The sequence below is a fragment of the Falco punctatus genome (genome assembly GCF_963210335.1).
Source record: "Falco punctatus genome assembly, chromosome: 3".
Taxonomy (NCBI): Eukaryota; Metazoa; Chordata; class Aves; order Falconiformes; family Falconidae; genus Falco; species Falco punctatus.
The window spans coordinates 23,405,969-23,424,128 of NC_137582.1; the positions used below are offsets into that span (position 1 = coordinate 23,405,969).

General features: G+C 35.3%; 1 protein-coding gene across 1 annotated transcript in view; it reads left to right on the forward strand.

The window, feature by feature from the left end:
* CSMD3 (CUB and Sushi multiple domains 3) overlaps positions 1-18,160 on the forward strand; it is a 740,574-nt gene that overhangs the window by 635,071 nt on the left and 87,343 nt on the right. The window contains exons 47-52 of the mRNA XM_080381544.1: positions 2,225-2,413; positions 2,836-2,982; positions 5,613-5,801; positions 14,397-14,582; positions 15,950-16,144; positions 17,387-17,560. Of these exons, the coding sequence (XP_080237670.1) occupies positions 2,225-2,413; positions 2,836-2,982; positions 5,613-5,801; positions 14,397-14,582; positions 15,950-16,144; positions 17,387-17,560 (1,080 nt within the window). The remainder of the gene's footprint in view (positions 1-2,224; positions 2,414-2,835; positions 2,983-5,612; positions 5,802-14,396; positions 14,583-15,949; positions 16,145-17,386; positions 17,561-18,160) is intronic.

Genomic DNA, 18,160 nt, shown 5'->3' on the forward strand with positions numbered 1-18,160 from the left:
AAAGACCCTTCCAACCCAAACCATTCTATGATTCTTATGAGTTTTGTTTGTGAAGATAATTATTCCTTTTCTCTCTGATTTTCTGTGTTCTGTATCTTTCTTTACAGTTCAATGACTTTTTCCCCATAAAAATCTGATTTTTATATTTAATAAGCCAATATTATTTTCAGTGTTCTCGAGAGATCTAAGGTCCTGTTATTTTCTTGTGGAACTGGTAATGGGTCAATACTAACTCACTTTCATGTAAGTGTTAGTCGTGAATATGAAAAACAAATTTTAAGGCTCCTGTTTAGTAGTCTTTGGGTTTCAACTGTAGACACATATTCATGTATCATAAGGCAAAAACAAATCTTTAAAAAAGTTCCAATAACATGGTAATATCAGATATTTTTATTTAATGAGATTGTTATTCTATGTAGACTTATTGAATCCACATAAATTCAAAATCAAGCCTTTTCATCATATTATTTAACACCATGTTTCTCAATTTCAGCAGCTGCCTTAAATAGTGGTGATAAATGATTTACAAAGCAGCATTTATCCTGCTAGCGTCCTCTATCGCTCCTGAAGCTGTGACAATTAAAAATAGCCAGAGCTGCTATGTATTTTCCAGCACAGCTGTAAGAGGAAACTGAGTAACTTCAGAATATGATGTGGGAAATAAGAATAAAATAATTATTTAGAGTAAGGTGAAGGCATGGTAGGCAATACCTGCTGAAGAAGTAAGCAGGGGATGGAGCAGGTGTCTCCTTTTAAACCTGCAGGAAGCACTCTCACATTGTGGGGTCTAGCCTCTCCCAGCAATGTTTTAGAGAAAAGGGTAAAGCATATTCCTTTTCATATTTCCTGGAGTTAAATTTTGGGAAAAGACATGAGAAATTAAGAACTTCAGATTTTTATAATTTCTTCTTCAGATGACTTTATCTCTCATCAAGGAAATACTCTGTCTCTGTCTTAGAAGAAGGCAAGTACCCAGTTGTCTAAACTTGGGAGTTCACTACAAATGTGAATGTATAACCAAAATCTCTCATACACAGATTTATGAAAAAAGAAGTGGTTTGTATATTCAATATGCACATAAGTTATATGACAGAGTTATACATCTTTTATGTTTACCAAAGAACTGAGGGAGGAGAAATATTTATCTATTAATTTATCTATGGATATTTATCTATGAGGGTGATATTTGGGTGGGTTTTTTCACTTCTAATCAGGGCAGAAATCACCTGGCTTTTTTTCCTCCTAACGTGAACTTTATTTCCTCAGAGTGTTTTTGTCATATTGTGAAATATTGTACCTATATTGTACCTGGTTTTAATAGGAAGAACAATTATATATGTTGCCCAGAGTCAGCCTGAGATTCTCTAGCTCATTCGGGATTTATGACACCGTCTTGACTGCTAGTCATAGGCTTTGATTTTAAGAACTCTTCTTTACTGTCTCTTTTGATAAAAGATGGAAAGAAATAGGACTCTGTTAGGTGTGGTGAAGGAAAAATAGACTTTCAAGTGTTTTTTTATTGCATGTAAAGACAGTAACCTAGTCTTTTCTGAAGTTTCTATAAATCTTAAAACCAGGCAGCTGGATAGCACGAGTCATCTTGTCTAATCAGTCCTACTGAGTCCTATTGAGCAACAAAGTGTCAGTCTGAAGTATGTCTTTTATTTCCTAGACTGAAGGCATCATGTCTGAATAGGGCTGACATTGTGTGTAGGTACATCAACATTCTTGGAGCTTGAATGAGGATCTCAAAATTTAGGTGCTGCTTTATACAGTGGGAGGGATTGGTTACTCTTTACTTAGAATCTGACAATCAAAAATCACAGAGTCTGCAAGTTTGCTTTCAGTGCGAGATTTAACCTGTAATTGTTGCTGTCAGTAATTGGGGCGGGGGGAAGGGGGCAGAGTCTGTGGTTCACTTTTTGAACAATCCAACAATTTAGTACTTAAGCACAGCCCACAAGAATATCTTGTCTTCTGTAGAATAAAAGAATAAAAATGTTATGAATTGGTAGCTTCTAAGGGTTGCAAGGCTTATTTTCAAGACAAACATTACTTTAGGTTTTTTCTACTAACCGACTGTTTCTGAAATGTTGTCAGTCTTTCTGTTTTTATGGAAATGAATTTAGTAATGCAGATCTTTTAAACTTAGGAAAATCTTGCCAATCACATGAAACAGAAAGAGAGGGCTTTAGATTTTTTTACCAATCTTTCTGTTTCACAGTGCTTTGTCCAGCCAATGAAATGCGTCTGGATTCAACAGGAGTAATACTGAGCCCTGGATATCCTGACAGCTACCCAAATCTTCAGATGTGTGCATGGACCATTACTGTGGAAAAGGGTTATAATATCAGCATGTTCTTTGAATTCTTCCAGACAGAAAAGGAATTTGATATACTTGAGGTGTTTGATGGTAACTATAGGATACACAACTTTGGATGATACTTTTTCTCTGTATATGTATTTTTACATTGCATCTGTGTAATCACTATATTTTATGAATACCATAATTTGTAAGTATAAAAAAAATTCTTAAATAAGCAATTATTTGGATTTGTTGTGCTAAAAGGGACTGTTGGATTACTGTTTCAAAATTGTACTACTAATTATTTTTAGAAATAATTTTGTTTCTGAACAAATATGTATTCTATTGTATAACACGTAATGTCAACTTCCATTTTTAATTCAGATTAATTTATCATTTGCTTTCTATGTACATGTATATAGAATGTTTTCTATGTATATTAATTGTATGCATACAATTTATTGTATGTTTTTTAAAAAACTTTGTAACTCCTTTTTTTTATTTTTTCTTTATTTCTTCCTTGTGTCAAGGACCAAATAGTCATAGCCCATTGCTCATTTCTCTCAGTGGGGATTATTCATCTTCTCTAAATATAACCAGCAATGGCCATGAAGTATTTCTCCGGTGGTCAGCAGATCATGGCACCAATAAAAAAGGTTTCAGGATAAGGTATATAGGTATGTATATTCAGCTTTCTTTAATGTGTATAAAATTTCAATGTGGAACATATTTATGTGAAATGAGTAATGGTAAGCTATATTTTGTAATATTAATTGCCCAGGCTGACAGGAAATCCAATCTGTTTTATATATGATCCTGATGATACTGATCTGGTGAAGAAATAAAACAAACACATACCCTAAGTAGGATATATGAAACATGTTCTGTGGAGATTTAAGCAAACGTTTCACAGGACTGTAAGATGGCATATGACAGTACTAAAGGTGAAATAAGCAGCTTCCCCCTTCTCCCTCCCATCATTCATTTGCACTCATGTGCCTCTGTTCTTCGTATGTGATCTTTAGGCAATTCATCATTAACACTTTTGATGGGACAGAGGAAGAGATGGCAACAAGGCAGGAATGAGCACCTATAAGGTGCAAAATTGTGAGACCCTGAAGGCCTGAACTCTTTGAGGTTCAACAGAAGCATGATACTGTTTGCTGCTTCTGTTGAGACTCAAAGAGTTCAGTCCTTTCAGGTCTTACAATTTTTCCGAACATTATTAGAAGAGATCAATTAGTATGTGAGAAAAGCCAACATTGTGTTGTTATTAATTCAAATTAACATATTTGTGAATAGTGTGTGAAGATGATAGTTGAAAAAGATTGATTTTTATATGATTTCTTGTATCAAATTATTATATAATATCAGTTTTTACAGGATAAAAATATTCATTAATCAAGCTAAAGTAGATGTGTTGCAATTTACAGCAATTCCACAAAATCTATATTTGATTTTTTATTATGACCAAGGACATGAAATCCACAGAATGAAAAGTACTGGGGATCGTATCTGTAGATACTAGAGAAGTTATTGGCATAAACCAGTTTCACCTTACAAAGCAGAGAAAGCAATAGAGAATAAATATAAAACTATTTCTATTGTGGTTTTTTTTCTTTTTTCCTCACACAACTTCTGTCTACTTCACTTTTGCAGAAAAAGTTAGGCTCACAACAGTCTGTAAACAGTATCAATGTCATTTTTCCCTTTAGGGGCGGACAGATTTCTCAGAGGTGAAATGTTGTATAGCTAGATAAAATTCACTGTTGCCTAGACGCAAAATGTTATACGGTACCTCTTTTCATTGCCTGTAGTACCTGTTGGATCTGTTAAAAAAAAAAAAAATAATCTTAAAACTGTTTCCCTACTGGCAGTGAGAGAACTATTGAGACGTAGACAGGAAATATTTACTAGTGATTTATATCACTTAGAACGTATCAATAAATTTTATTATACACCAAAGAAGTAGAGCATTTCTGTTTCTTCCAAGAGTACAAGGCAGGAGCAATTTACTGTAAGGAAGAAAATATTTTCATAGTATGTGCTCTGAAGGAAATGGCAATACGTCTCATTCTACTGCTTGCTTACTCTTTAAAGAGTTAACAAACAGCCACTTGACTCCATCCTGATCAGAGGAAACCTTTGCCTGAGAAAATCATTGACCTGAAGTAAATCATGGGACATGGAATGGCTTAAAGGGCAAGTGAAGCAGCACTTCTCTATCTGCCTGAGAAAACTGATACCAATAGTTGTCGACATTTCTTCAAAGCATGAAGGAAGCACTTGGAAACAAACTTCCAACTTAATTTTCTTGCCTACAAAATGGGGAAATACTCATCATGGCTAATCAGTCTTGGCTTGTCCTTGAACCAAAATGATCAGAGACCAAATTAAATTTTTAAACAAACAACATTCATCTTAAACTGGCTACCAAGTTGTAAGTCCCTTCCGGTCCACTGCTTTCACAAGGTACCCAAACTGAGTGACTTAGTACTCATGAACTTAATGAACAAGGGAGTTTAAAGAAATACAAGCATAGTGACAGTATAATAAGTAAGCAGTCTTTAATGTCAGAGACATAAAGTACATAAATCCTTTCAGATAACAACTTTATTGCTTAAAGATCTTTTCTCTCTCATAAAGATTTCTGGGTTGGTTTTTTTTTTCATAGTATCTAAAGAAGACTTTTGTAGAACTTCCTGTGTTTTAAATTAAAAAAAATAATTAAAAAAAAAAGCAGATTCAGTGTTTTTGCCATGGATTTATGGTGACACTCATAAATATGATTAAAATCTATTCTAGATTTTCTAGTTCACTGCATCTCACTGAATCACAGAACTTGAAAGAAATAGCTTACTTAGACGAGAAGAAAAAGCTTATTTGAAAAGAATTGCATGCAGTATGCCCTTGATGTTTTCTTCTAAAAAAAACCCCAAACAAACAAAAAAAAAACCCCACACTATTGAAATTTATAAAATTTCAATAAATTTCATCATGAACTAAAATTCCGTAGCTTACTTCGTTTAAAAAAGATGAAAGGTGAAAAAAAAATTATATGTGAGCTATCACTGTATTTCCTTTGAGGCTACTAAAGCCTGAAGCCCTTATAAAGCCTTATTCTTTCACCTTTATACTTAGTGAAATTGCTTGATACATAAATGCATGGTCACAATGCAAAATACAACTTTTAGTGACATTTTCTCAGCTTGTTATCAGATGTCCAATGAATTCAATACGAATTTGTCAGAAATTGTCATCTGGATTCTAAATGCATCTTTTATTTATTCAATATTTATGTTTAAAGCTCTCTACTGTAGTACTCCAGAGTCTCCTCCACATGGTTTCATTGTCAGTCAGACAGGTGGACAGCTCAACAGTATGGTTCGCTGGGCTTGCGATCGAGGTTTTCGGCTCATTGGAAAAAGTACTGCTGTATGCAGGAAGTCTCCATATGGTTATTACTCATGGGATGTTCCAGTCCCAGCTTGTCAAGGTAAATTCTTTCATTATAAAATAATACACCCTAAAAAACTTTCTTTTTCCTTTTCTAAGGTAACCCATCAGTTTTCTGACTTAAATACATTTTTCGACCATATAAAACTTTAAAAAAAAAGAAGTGTTTTCAAGAAACAGTATTTCAACAGAACTTGCTAAGACTGGCAAATACTAAAAAGAATCTACATCACTTTGAGAGAAAAAAAAAAAAACACAAATTTAAAATACTATTTTTTATTAAAATGATAATTTAAAACTGAATATTTAGTAAAATACATCTGTGATGATCCAAGAACTGTATAAAAAACAGAAAGACCTGAAACTTGCTACATTTCCAAAAACAGGAAACTGGACCAAAAAAACATTGCCTGTGATGCCATTCTAATTTTTCCTGGTTTAAATTGAAATTTAAAAGAGAATTTCTGAGGTTAACTGTATATTTAGTTTCTTCTGCCTTATAGAAGCAAAACATAGTCCAGTTAATAAGGAGAATGAAATAAATATTTAATACCCATCACAACTGTATTTTAATTCTTTTCCTGAAAAGAATGTTATTGTTCTGATAACTTACCTATGTCACCATTCAGTGACCTATTGGAACAAATTTCTTTCATGAATATTTGCAAATGTGTTTATTCAAAATGTGTACATTTTGTTCCTGTTGACTGGTGGAGATAAATGCTATAGGAATGTTTCATGTTAATTTTCCATTAGTTTTGTTTTTGTTTTTTTTGACAAAGAGTCTGTGAACTATATGTTTCTAAAGCAAAACAACCTAACCTTTGTCAAAGGTGAAACAATCTCATTTTCAAAGCTTTTTGATAAATTTCTCTCAATATATAAGAAGTGTACCTGTAATTCAAAAACCTGAAAGTCCTCCAAAAAGAAAATACAGGCAGTGGATTTGCTACATATAATTCTTAGGTTTTTTTCCTCAGCAGTTATCTAAGAAATGTTTTCATGACAGTTATTTGTAGAACTTGATGAGACTGTTAATTAAGTGTATCAAACAATGTAGAATGAAAAAAAAAAGTAAAAAATAACATCAAATTCAAATAGCAGATGATTATTCTCAACATACTGAGCTCAGTAATGGAAATAGATGCAATACTCAGACAATACTTTGGGAACAAATGGAATTAAGTGCCTAGTAATGTCACGGTGCCTGAACAAGTACAAAGACTGTTGGTGCCAACTGTTAGCATATTGAAAATTATGTATTGTATTTATTAATTGAATAATATTTATTTATAATTATGCATTTAATAAGGGCTAGCTTTGATACATGATACGAACTTTGTTAAATTCTTCCAGCAAGTCCTTGTGTGTGGAAATTGGTTTGTGGCCATGATATGTAGCTGCAACTTAAACTAGCAAACTCCTCAGGTTCAACCTAAAGACACATTATTATTGCAGAACCAGAGAGGGATAAGCTGTTTCCATACATCAGTCACACATCTAAGCTTCCTTTTGTTTTTTGAGGTGAAAATTATCCCCTATACCCAGATGATACAGAAGATTTACAATAAGGTCTCTTGTATCAAAAGGTTGCGAACACCATCAGTAAATATCCCTCATGTTCTTTCATAGACGATATTTACAAGACATGAGGGCTTTGCCATTCCCCCGCTACTAAGCAGTACAGCTTCGCCACAAAGTAGTTCTAACTCCTAAGTATGAGCTAGTGTTTTTTAAACTTCATTATATAGAGGGCGAGCATTGTTTTAACAGCTATTAAAATTGTCAGTCAGAATTTACCAACTATTTTGCCAGGTGATATCAGATGACATCACAATCTTACTTTCTACTTCACATTCTCTGTCATTCATACCATAACTAGCATAGCCATTTTAATCAGTTTTTTCACACATCTGAAGGTAGGATTACCACAGATGACCATTTAATACAAAGAGAAAAAAAAAGAGAGAAAAAAAAAAAAAAAAAGCATTAGGCTTTTTTTCTGGGTTTTAATAGCACTGTAAGTTAAGGAAAACAAAATTGCATTTTCTGTAAAAATATTACATCTTATTTTAATCTATTTGTTTTCTGTCTCCTAAATGAATATTACCAGTTAAATCACAGTAGTAGATACTGGCATCATCCTACAGGAAATGAGAAATCTAAGGCCTTAAAATTTATGGATTCTTTAATGATTCCTCTACAATCAGCAGAGCTAGTGGTTTCGGTCTTTTTTTAGCAATATTAAGTCCATTTCCTGGCAATCATTTTCTACTGCCAGCAGAATATTTCATGACTGTATTTAAACTAATGCTTTTTCTTTGCATTTTTCATTTTGTATCTGTATCACTTCTGAATCCTCTCCTGTAACTAACGAATGACAGTAGCCTTTTCCACTGCAGCTTTTTTTTCCAAGTTTATGCCTAATGTTAGAGCACTTTTAAACATTCTCATTCTTATACCTATATGAATAGAAATCTTGATCTCTCAAACTCTAAATAGGTAATACCAGCCATTCTTCAAATCACTTGCACTAATGGACTGACAGAATCTGAAAAATCCAAATACATGCTTTAACCTTGGGTAAAAGCTTTTTTACATTATTTATAGAACTAAACATATCTCAGTAGAAGAGACTTAATGTAGTGGTTAGGAATAAAAAAGAAATGCCTCAAGCCAGACTTTAGCGATTACCTGAAATTTGTTTCAAAGTTTCAGCAAAAACACCCTTACTCTGACATGAAAAGAAGTAAAAGGAAACTGCTTCAAAATCTAATATTCTATTAGTATAATGGTTACGATAATAAAAATTAATTACAAACTTCTACTATTCTAAATTTTAGATATTAACAATTCTGTTTATATGGGGATGTTTTAAAGAAATAATGTGAAAGTGTTGTCATCCATGTATCATTCTCAGTTTTAATGATATTAAGCCTGTCATCACAGGCCAATAAAGGATTCCCATGGTTAATTAAATTATGAGGTCTGATTATGGTAAATTTTGAATGAATGAATAGGTTTACAATGAGATATCTGAATACAAGAATTAACATGAATTCATAGAAATTGTTGGATGTTTACAACTGATCGTATATCTCAGAAGATTCAAAGTGTTTTAAGAATTTGGTTTTCTCCCAGTTATTTTTCACATTTTAATACTTATCCTAGAATTACATGATGGTTTTAATTATGGAATATTTCTCTTGGAAATAAATATCTCACACAGGCCTCATCAATATTAATGTTCTATAATATCATATATGAATTACAGGCAAATGCTTTTACAGGATTTCTAGGTAGAGATGTTAAGTAAGTGAAGTTTAAAACACTATATCCAGAAGAATACATCCTGGTGTAATAATAATTTCTGAAGTTTCAGATAAGTCTTTAGAATTTATTGGTGGTCCTTGAGAACTAATAAAGGCCTTCCAAAGGCTGTGTTCAGATGTTTGTGAACAAAGAATGGATTTTAATGTTCAGTTGCATTTATAATTGTGATGTTGATTTGCAGTGCTGCTGAAGCTGATATATAATAACCAAAATTTCTGCAACAGACCTGTCTTCTGGCCTTTGGGTGTTCCATATTTGTCATGTTTTTCCTGTCAAGTTATTAGATGTGGCAATAACTTGTCTTGATCTTTTCACATTTTGTCCCTTAACTAAAAGCCGAATTGCTGTGCAAGTTTCCACATATGTAAAATTCAACTCATAACTACTGTAAACTAAAAATGTCATTTATTCCTTGGGAGTTCTGTGTATTGGGTCTGGCTGAGCCCCATAGCAGCCCTCATAGTGCTGTGCTTTGTATTGGTAGCTAGATATTGTATTGGTGATAACACACCAGTGGTGTGGCTACTGCTGAGCAGTGCTTGCATGGCTTTGAAGCTTTCTCTCCAACTTGCCTCCTGCCCTTTCACCAGTAGGCTGGACATGGGCAAGATCTTGGGAGGGGACATAGCCAGGACAGCTGACCCAAGGTGACCAAGGGGATATTACATACCATATGATGTCTGCTCAGATAGAAAAACTAAGAGAAAGGAGGAGGAAAGGGAGGCATTCATTATTTGTGTTTGTCTTCTGGAGCATCGCTACACATACTGAAGCCCTGCTTCCCAGGAAGTGGCCAAACATCACCTGCTGATGGAAAGTAGAGAATAACATATTTTGTTTTCTTTCACTTCTGTGTGTGTGACTTTTGCTATTGCTTCATTAAGCTGCCTTTATCTTGACCCACAAGTTGGAGTTTTTCCACCTCATTTTCTCCCACCCTGTCCTGCTGAGGAGGGGAGTGATAGAGTAGTTTGGTGGCACCTGGTGTCCAGCCAAGGTCAACCCACCACACGGCTGTTTATATATAAGTCTATTATCAAGCATTTGGTATCTTGGGATGAAACTTTTTTCTTAAAAATATATGGTTAAGAGAAGGATATATTTTTCTTGTGCAATAAGATTTGTTCTGTTAACATGGATAATATGACTCAAAATGTATCAAATCACTAATGGATAGTTTTTAATACTGGAGTAATAAATCTCAGTGGTAGATATAAAACATTTCAGCTTATATCTATAAAATATTTGATATATATTTTGCTAATTGCTAAAAGACAGAATTTGCAGTATGTGAACAGATATTGCTGTAGCATTTGTTGGTGTGCAGAATCATAAGTGACAGCTGTTAACATGTTCCAAGTCTTCTGCAGGTGGACGTTAGTTTTTACACCCCGCTGAATGCTGGCCCTGATGTATCTGGCAGTGGATTTAGTTCTGGAAACTCCCATTATTGTCTAAAACTTCTTTTTATCATTAACATGTGCTTTTGAAGGAAAAAGTTAGTTTGGCCAGTTAGTCGATAAACAGCGTTATGTGATTATGCCTTGGTTATACCAACTTTTGGTTATCCTCCCCTTTGCACAAATAGGTCTAGCTGATGTTAGCTACTGCAACCCATGCTACTGAGGAAATTGATGTAATAAGCACCAACTTGGTCATATGTTTTCATTTTAGTGTCATGGAGACTGTTTCTTTCTTCAGTGGTATCAGGTGAAATAATACAGCTTTGTCAGATGTTTAGTATGAAGTGGAAGATAGAACTTCTCGTTTAATTAACTTGTCATGTAACCTCTGGGATAATGTCCTCATACTCTCTGGAAAATGGAATTCAATGACTCTCTTGAGGCCTTCACTGTCTCCTAATCAGTTTTCTTATTTTCTTCTAAACATGTGTTTCTCTAGCTGCCAGTAGACAATGTGATAACCATAAGATAAATATTTTTATAGTTGCCCAATTGAGGTGAAGCACAAATTAATAATAGCTTTCTGTGATCTTTTCAGTAGTGTGTTCCTTTTTAAAAAATTTACATGTATTTTTATGGCAATTCAAGCATATTTTAACATCGATCCTATCTCCTCTGTTCTGCAAGCTGTGATGCCATTAGTGCTTTACCTTGTGTTTCAGCTGTGATTATTAGCTTTGCTACAGTGCCACACTGTTGTTATATTGCTTATGAAGTAGATCTGTCTTATATCAGATAAGCTCAAAATAGGGGCAAAAATAGATTACTGGGTTTTATCAAGTATTTATACATAGTCTGAGAGGCTTAAGTTTTCATATTTGTGTGGGCAGGAAAATGGTTTCTTAGGGCTTAAGATTCCACTTCAAAGTAAAGTAAGTGTTAAGTGTCTAAGCCTTTTTTTTTTTCTTTTTTTTTCCAATCTGACCTGCATTATAAGTGTGGTGTTAAAATGTGGAAAAGGCTTAGTTTTGATTTTATTCCCAAAACAGACAGAGCATTATTTAAAGCCACATCTTTTCTTTCTGCTGAATAATTAAAAAAAAAAAAAAAAAAAAAAAAAAAGCGGCTTACACTTTCATTTGCCAATTTCCAACTTCTTTCTCCAAGTGTTAGAGGTGCCAACAAAGAGAGGTGTCATGCTAGACCTTGATCTCACCAACAAGGAGAGGCTGCTGGGGAATGTGAAGCTCAAGGGCAGCCTTGGCTGCAGTGACCACAAAATGGTGGAGTTCAGTATACTTAGGGCAGTGATGAGGGCACACAGCAAGATCACTACCCTGGCCTTCAGAGAGCAGACTTTGACCTCTTCAGGGATCTGCTTGTTAGAGCACCATGGGATAAAGGCCTGCAGGGAAGAGGGGCCTGAGAAAGCTGCTTAATATTCCAGGATCACCTCCTCCAAGCTCAGGTGTGATGTGTTCCAACAAAGAGGAAGTTAGGCAAAAAAAAGCCTGAATGGATGAACAAGGAGCTACTGGATAAACGCAAACGCTAAACGGAAGCCTGCAAGGGTGGAAAGCCTGGGCGGCCAAGCAGCCAGGGATCAGGTTAGGAATACCAAAGTCCTGATAGAATTAAATATGGCCAAAGATGTCAAGGCAACAAGAAAAGCTTCTAGACTTATGTTTGTGATAAAAGGAAGACTAGGGAAAATGTGGGCCCTCTTTGGAAGGAAATGGGAGACTTGGTTACCAGGGACATGGAGAAGCCTGAGGTACTCAATGACTTTTTTGCCTCAGTCTGCACTGACGAGTACTCCAGCCACACCGCCCAAGTCACAGAAGGCAAAGGTAGAGACTGGGAGAGTGAAGGACCACCCACTGTAGGGTAAGATAGGTTTGAGACCATTTAAGGAACATGAAAATGCACAAGTCCACAGGACCTGATGAGATATATCCACGGGTCCTGAGGGAACTGGTAGATGAGTTTGCTAATCCACTTTCCGTCATATTTGAGAAGTTGTGACAGTCTGGTGAAGTTCTACTGACAGGCAAAGAGGAATCATAACTGCCATTTTTAAAAGGGGAAAAAAGGAATGTGTGGGGAACTACAGGCCAGTCAGTCTCACCTCTGTGCCCAGCGAGATCATGGATCAGATCCTCCTGGAAACTATTCTAACTCATATGGAAAATAAGGAGGTGATTGGTGACAGCCAATATGGCGTCCCTAAAAGCAAATTACGCATGACAGATTTGGTGGCCTTCTACAACAGTGTTAGTATTTGTGGATGAGGGAGGAGCAACGGGCATCATCTACCAGGACTTGTGCAAAGTATTTTACACACATGACATCCTTGCCTCTAAACTGGAGAGACATAGATTTGATGGATAAACCACTCAGTGGATAAGGAGTTGGCTGGATGGTTGCACTCAATGTGTTGTAGTCAATGACTTGATGTCCAAGTGGAGACCAGTAGCAAGTGGCATTCCTCAGGGGTTGGTATTGGGACTGGCACTGTTCAACATCTTTGTTGGCAACATGGACAGTAGGAATGAGTGCACCCTCAGCAAGTCTGCAGTGACACCAAGCTGAGTGGTATGGTCAACACACTGGAGGGAAGGGATGCCGTTCAGAGGGACCTTGACAGGCTTGAGAGTGGACCCATGCAAACATGAAATTCAACAAGTCCAAGTGCAAGGTCCTGCACCTGTGTCACAGCAACCCACAGTATCAATACAGGCTGGGTAGGGAATGAACTGAGAGCAACCCTGAGGAAAAGGACTTGTGGGTGCTGGTGGATGACAAGTTCAACATGAGCTGGCAATGTGTGCTTTTAGCCCAGAAAGCCAACCATGTTCTGGGCTGCATCAAAAGAGGTATGGCCAAGAGGCTGAAGGAGGCCCTCTACTCTGTTCTTGTGAGATCCCACCTGGAGTAGTATGTTCAGCTCTGGGACCTGCAACATAAGAAGGACATGGACCTGTTGAAGTGAGTCCAGAGGAGGGTCATGAAGATTATCAGAGGGCTGGAGTACCTCTCCTACAAAGACAGGCTGAAAGAGTTAGGGTTGTTCAGCCTGGAGAAGAGAGGGTTTTGGGGAGACCTTACATTGGCCTTTTAGTACCTCAAGGGGGCCTATAATAAATCTGGAGGTGGCCTTTTTACAAGGGCCTATAGTGATAGGACAAGGGGGAATGGCTTTAAACTGAAGGAAGGTAGATTTAGATTAGATACAAGGAAGAAATTTTTCACCATGACAGTGGTGAGAGACTGGAACAGATTTCCCAGGGAAGTTGTGGGTACCTGATCCCTGGAAGTGTTGAAGACCAGGATGGATGGGGCTTTGTGCAGCCTGTTCTAGTCGAAGGTGTCCCTGCCCTTGGCTGGTGGGTTGGAACTAAATGGTCTTTAATGTCACTTCCAATCTAAATGATTCTATGGTTCAATATTTTTAAAAGGATATTTTATTTCTGCTTTGCAGGAGGAAAACTAGACTGTTGAAAGTTAATTTTAGTGCTTTGCCAGAGGTCACAGAGTGTATCTGATGGAAGAAACCTGAAGTACAAACTAGATTCCTGATATCTTAGACTGGTGTTTTACTCATTCAACCACGTTGATCATATTTTTCCCAGATATTCTTTACTCCCTCTTTGATTGTCTTCTGCATTTGGATAGCTGCACTATTTTTAACTTCCTCTACTGAAAGACAAAAACTTTCTGAGGTTTAATTTCCTAAAATTTTAAGGGATTTTTTTTTTGTACACTGAAACAAACATTATTGTGTTAAAAAGTAATTTTTATCAATTTAAGATTGTTGTTTCAATGCTTAAACCCTCTGAGATGAGTGGAAGCTTATAGTGAAGAAGATACAAAGTAACTATGTCTTTCTCTTTACTCAGCAATATCTTGTGGCATTCCTAAAGCTCCATTAAATGGTGGGATATTAACTACAGATTATTTAGTTGGCACACACGTTACTTATTTTTGCAATGATGGATATAGACTATCAGCCAAGGAACTTACTACTGCAGTCTGCCAGCCGGATGGTACCTGGAGCAATCACAATAAAACACCTCGCTGTGTAGGTAAGTAACATGTAAAAAGCCCACAGTGAGTAAGAACCTGGCTGTACATTTTGGGGTTTTATGCAAGGCACAACTCTTCACATTACTTAAACTTTCACCTTCTGTTTACTTTAATTTATGAATAATATCTGCTATTAGATTATTGCAAAACACCTATTTGAAATGTGTCTATCTGAGATATATGTTGAAACATTCTGTGAGAGCAGAAGAAATATATTACACATAGAATACATTCACTCTGATAATTTATTTACAGCTGTAGCAAAATTAATGGCTGCAGAGGTTTATGGAAGAGCCATCTCATCAGTGACAGCTGCACAGTTCATATACTGTTAACAAACCCTATTTACTATCCAGAATTGCAAAGTCTTTAGTACTTTGGGATATTTGTTTGAACCTGCTTCTTATTGTTTATATTCAGCCCATCACTGTAATCCTACACGATCTAAACCTGGGGGAACATCAGTAAAGAGAAAGTGCATGTTCAGTCCCAAAGAGAAGTGGATACCATCAGTTATTAATGGGGTATGCAAACCCAGGTGATTGTAAGACTGATAAAAAAAGTCAGAGTGTCTGATGCACATTAAGATTTGGATTATCTCACCCAATGAATTTTGGAAAGGAAGGAAAACATACCCTAGAATAATTTTCAAGGATTTTCCATTTTTCCTTTTGTTTCTTTTTCTTGTTCTTGTAAATTGTATTGCCTCATGCCTCTTCCTCTATCTAAAGAACCAATCCAAATGGAGACAGAGAAAGTAGTAACCAGCAAAGATTTTCCTCTGTGCCTTTTGATTATGGAAAATATTATAATCCTTGTTAACCTTTTTCTATTAGAGTTGTGGAACATAAGTTTTTTAGAGGAAGAACACATAAAATTAAGACATCAGATAAAAATGTGTAGCTGCTGAAAAACCACCTTGGATATGGACATTATTTTACCTGTCACCAATGTGCAGACTCTCCAAATGAGTCTTTAAGATCTCATAGAATTTACATTGGTAGAAAAATAATTCCTATATTGAAATTCAGCTAACATTTTAGTAAAGATTCTGATGTTTGATGTAAAGTGTCACAGGAGTTCCATTACTATCAATCTACAGTGAATTCAACCGTGGTATAGATTCTCTCTCTACACCAGTTGCCTAGCTCTGCATACACAATCACTGCTCTGTCTGGGCCATTGATCATTATTAATTAAATGATAGAAGTTGTACCTGCTAACTAGGCAATTTCAAATAAAGCCTTACTCTTCAAATATTATGTCACTGTGTTTAAAATACATTTCTGAATTAGTAATTGTACAGATTTTCCTCATTTGCCTGTACTAAGCCACAAATAACTGTGTGTTTTTGTTATTTTGGAAGTTGTTACATGTCCGAGCATCAATTCTTTCACACTGGAACATGGAAGATGGAGAATAGTGAATGGTTCACATTATGAGTATAAAACAAAAGTAGTTTTCAGTTGTGATCCAGGGTATTATGGTTTGGGACCAGCATCTATCGAGTGTCTTGCTAATGGTACCTGGAGTTGGAGAAATGAGCGGCCTTACTGCCAAAGTGAGTACATGCTGTATCTGCATCTGCTGTACAGGTTTCAGATAAAAATGTTTTATTTGGCTGAATTAGAAATTAACTAGTTAAATATTGGAATCAGTTAATAATAAAAAATGTTCCTGGCTGCAATTCCTGGCTATCCTACAGGCTGCTATTTACAAATACAATCCATTAGTTTTAGTGACAAGGAAATACCAGTAAGCATGCTTCTGGATTTTAAAGGTCCCTAAATCCGTGAAGGTACAACTAAGTAACAAAGAACATTTTCCTATATATTTTTCTAGGTCAGGAATGCTGTGTAGTCTAGAAAAATGCAGTTCTGAAGACAGATTAATTATATTGAAAATTAATTTTAATTTCTTAATAATAATATTCTTAATAATCTTAATTTTGAATTCTTTATAACGTACTGGAAATTAATATATAATTTAGAGGATTTTCAAAATTTAATTGCAATATTTCACCTCTGCTATTATTAAACATTGTGTATATGTCTGCATCTCTCTATATATAGATATTTTGCATACTATTTGTAACCCTTTTTCCTTTAAAAGACAAACTTTTTTCACTATGTTTTGGAAAGTTTTATTTACAATATTACCAATCACTTTTTTTTTGCATAAAGCGCACTGGCTTCTTTCACATTTTGATAAGCCACCCTCTTATTTACTAATAGTAAAGTCCTTTTAAATAATTCTTAAAAGAAGGTTATGAAAGAAAAAATGTTATTTTGAATGAAAAGTTGCGTGGAATTGCAAATGAATAGCAAGGAATTCCACACACATCATTCACTCATTATAACAACATATTGTGTGTATACTGGGGCAAGCATTTAACTATGAACTAGAAAATAAACATGACATCTTCCTAAAGAAATATAAAGATATATTTTTAAATAGCAACAATTGTGATATTCCAATATTAAAGGAAAAGTAATTGATAAAACCAAAGTAATTAAATAGCAAATAATAATGTTCTGAATGGTGGAGGTTTGTAGCTTTACAGAGAATTTTAATTGGTTGGTGTGTATGTGTCCCATCCCATCCCGTTCCCCCTTCTAATAAGTATTATTTCTGGGGAAGTAATAGTCTTTGTATGCAGGTTTTATTCTTTTTTTTTCTACACAGCAAAATACTTCAAGCTGTGAAATTTATTGATGTGGTTGACTGGTTGATAAGTAGTATTGTATGTTTGTTTGTGATACTCAGCTGTACATTTCTGTTTTGTTTTGATTTTGCCATAAAGTTATTTCATGTGGAGAACTTCCTACACCTCCAAATGGGAATAAGATTGGAACTCAAATCACATATGGATCTACAGCTATATTTACTTGTGACTCAGGATACATGCTAGTTGGCTCTGCGGTGAGGGAATGTCTGTCTTCTGGACTCTGGAGAGGAATGGAGACCAGATGTTTAGGTATGGCTACTACTATCATGGCTTGCCTATTTTCTTTCTCTCTACCAGGCAAAAGTAAGACAAAATGAATCAGCTTGCCTCCTTCAGTTAGCACAGACATTGAAAAGAGTTCTGCATTTTAAATATGTGTATGTCTGGGTTGTTTTTCTTACCAAATTATAACTATAGTTACCTTTCCATAGACTGAATCCTTTTTTCAGTATCTTCTCAACATGTAAAAACTTGTTACTGAACTGCTGCTTATATCTCTAAAACAGACCTATACATAAACAGCAAGACTGATTGATTCCGTATGTGTCAACTTTAATATATATCCATAGCAAAATATCTGCATAGTCCACCTGAACTCAGTGGTTATGTTATAGAACTGCAAAAGGCACAGAAAAAAAATAGTAACTGTGGAACCTTTGACAGGAGCACTGCAGCATTATTTCTGAGAAGAAAATCATTATCCAGAAACTGTATAATACAGACAACAGTTCCTGAATCAGTTATGAATAAAATGAACTTCTGATCTCAGTGAAACAATTTTGGGATTTTTTTAAATTCATTATTATCATGTGTAACTTGATCTGGGTTATTATGTTAACTGTAGAGACA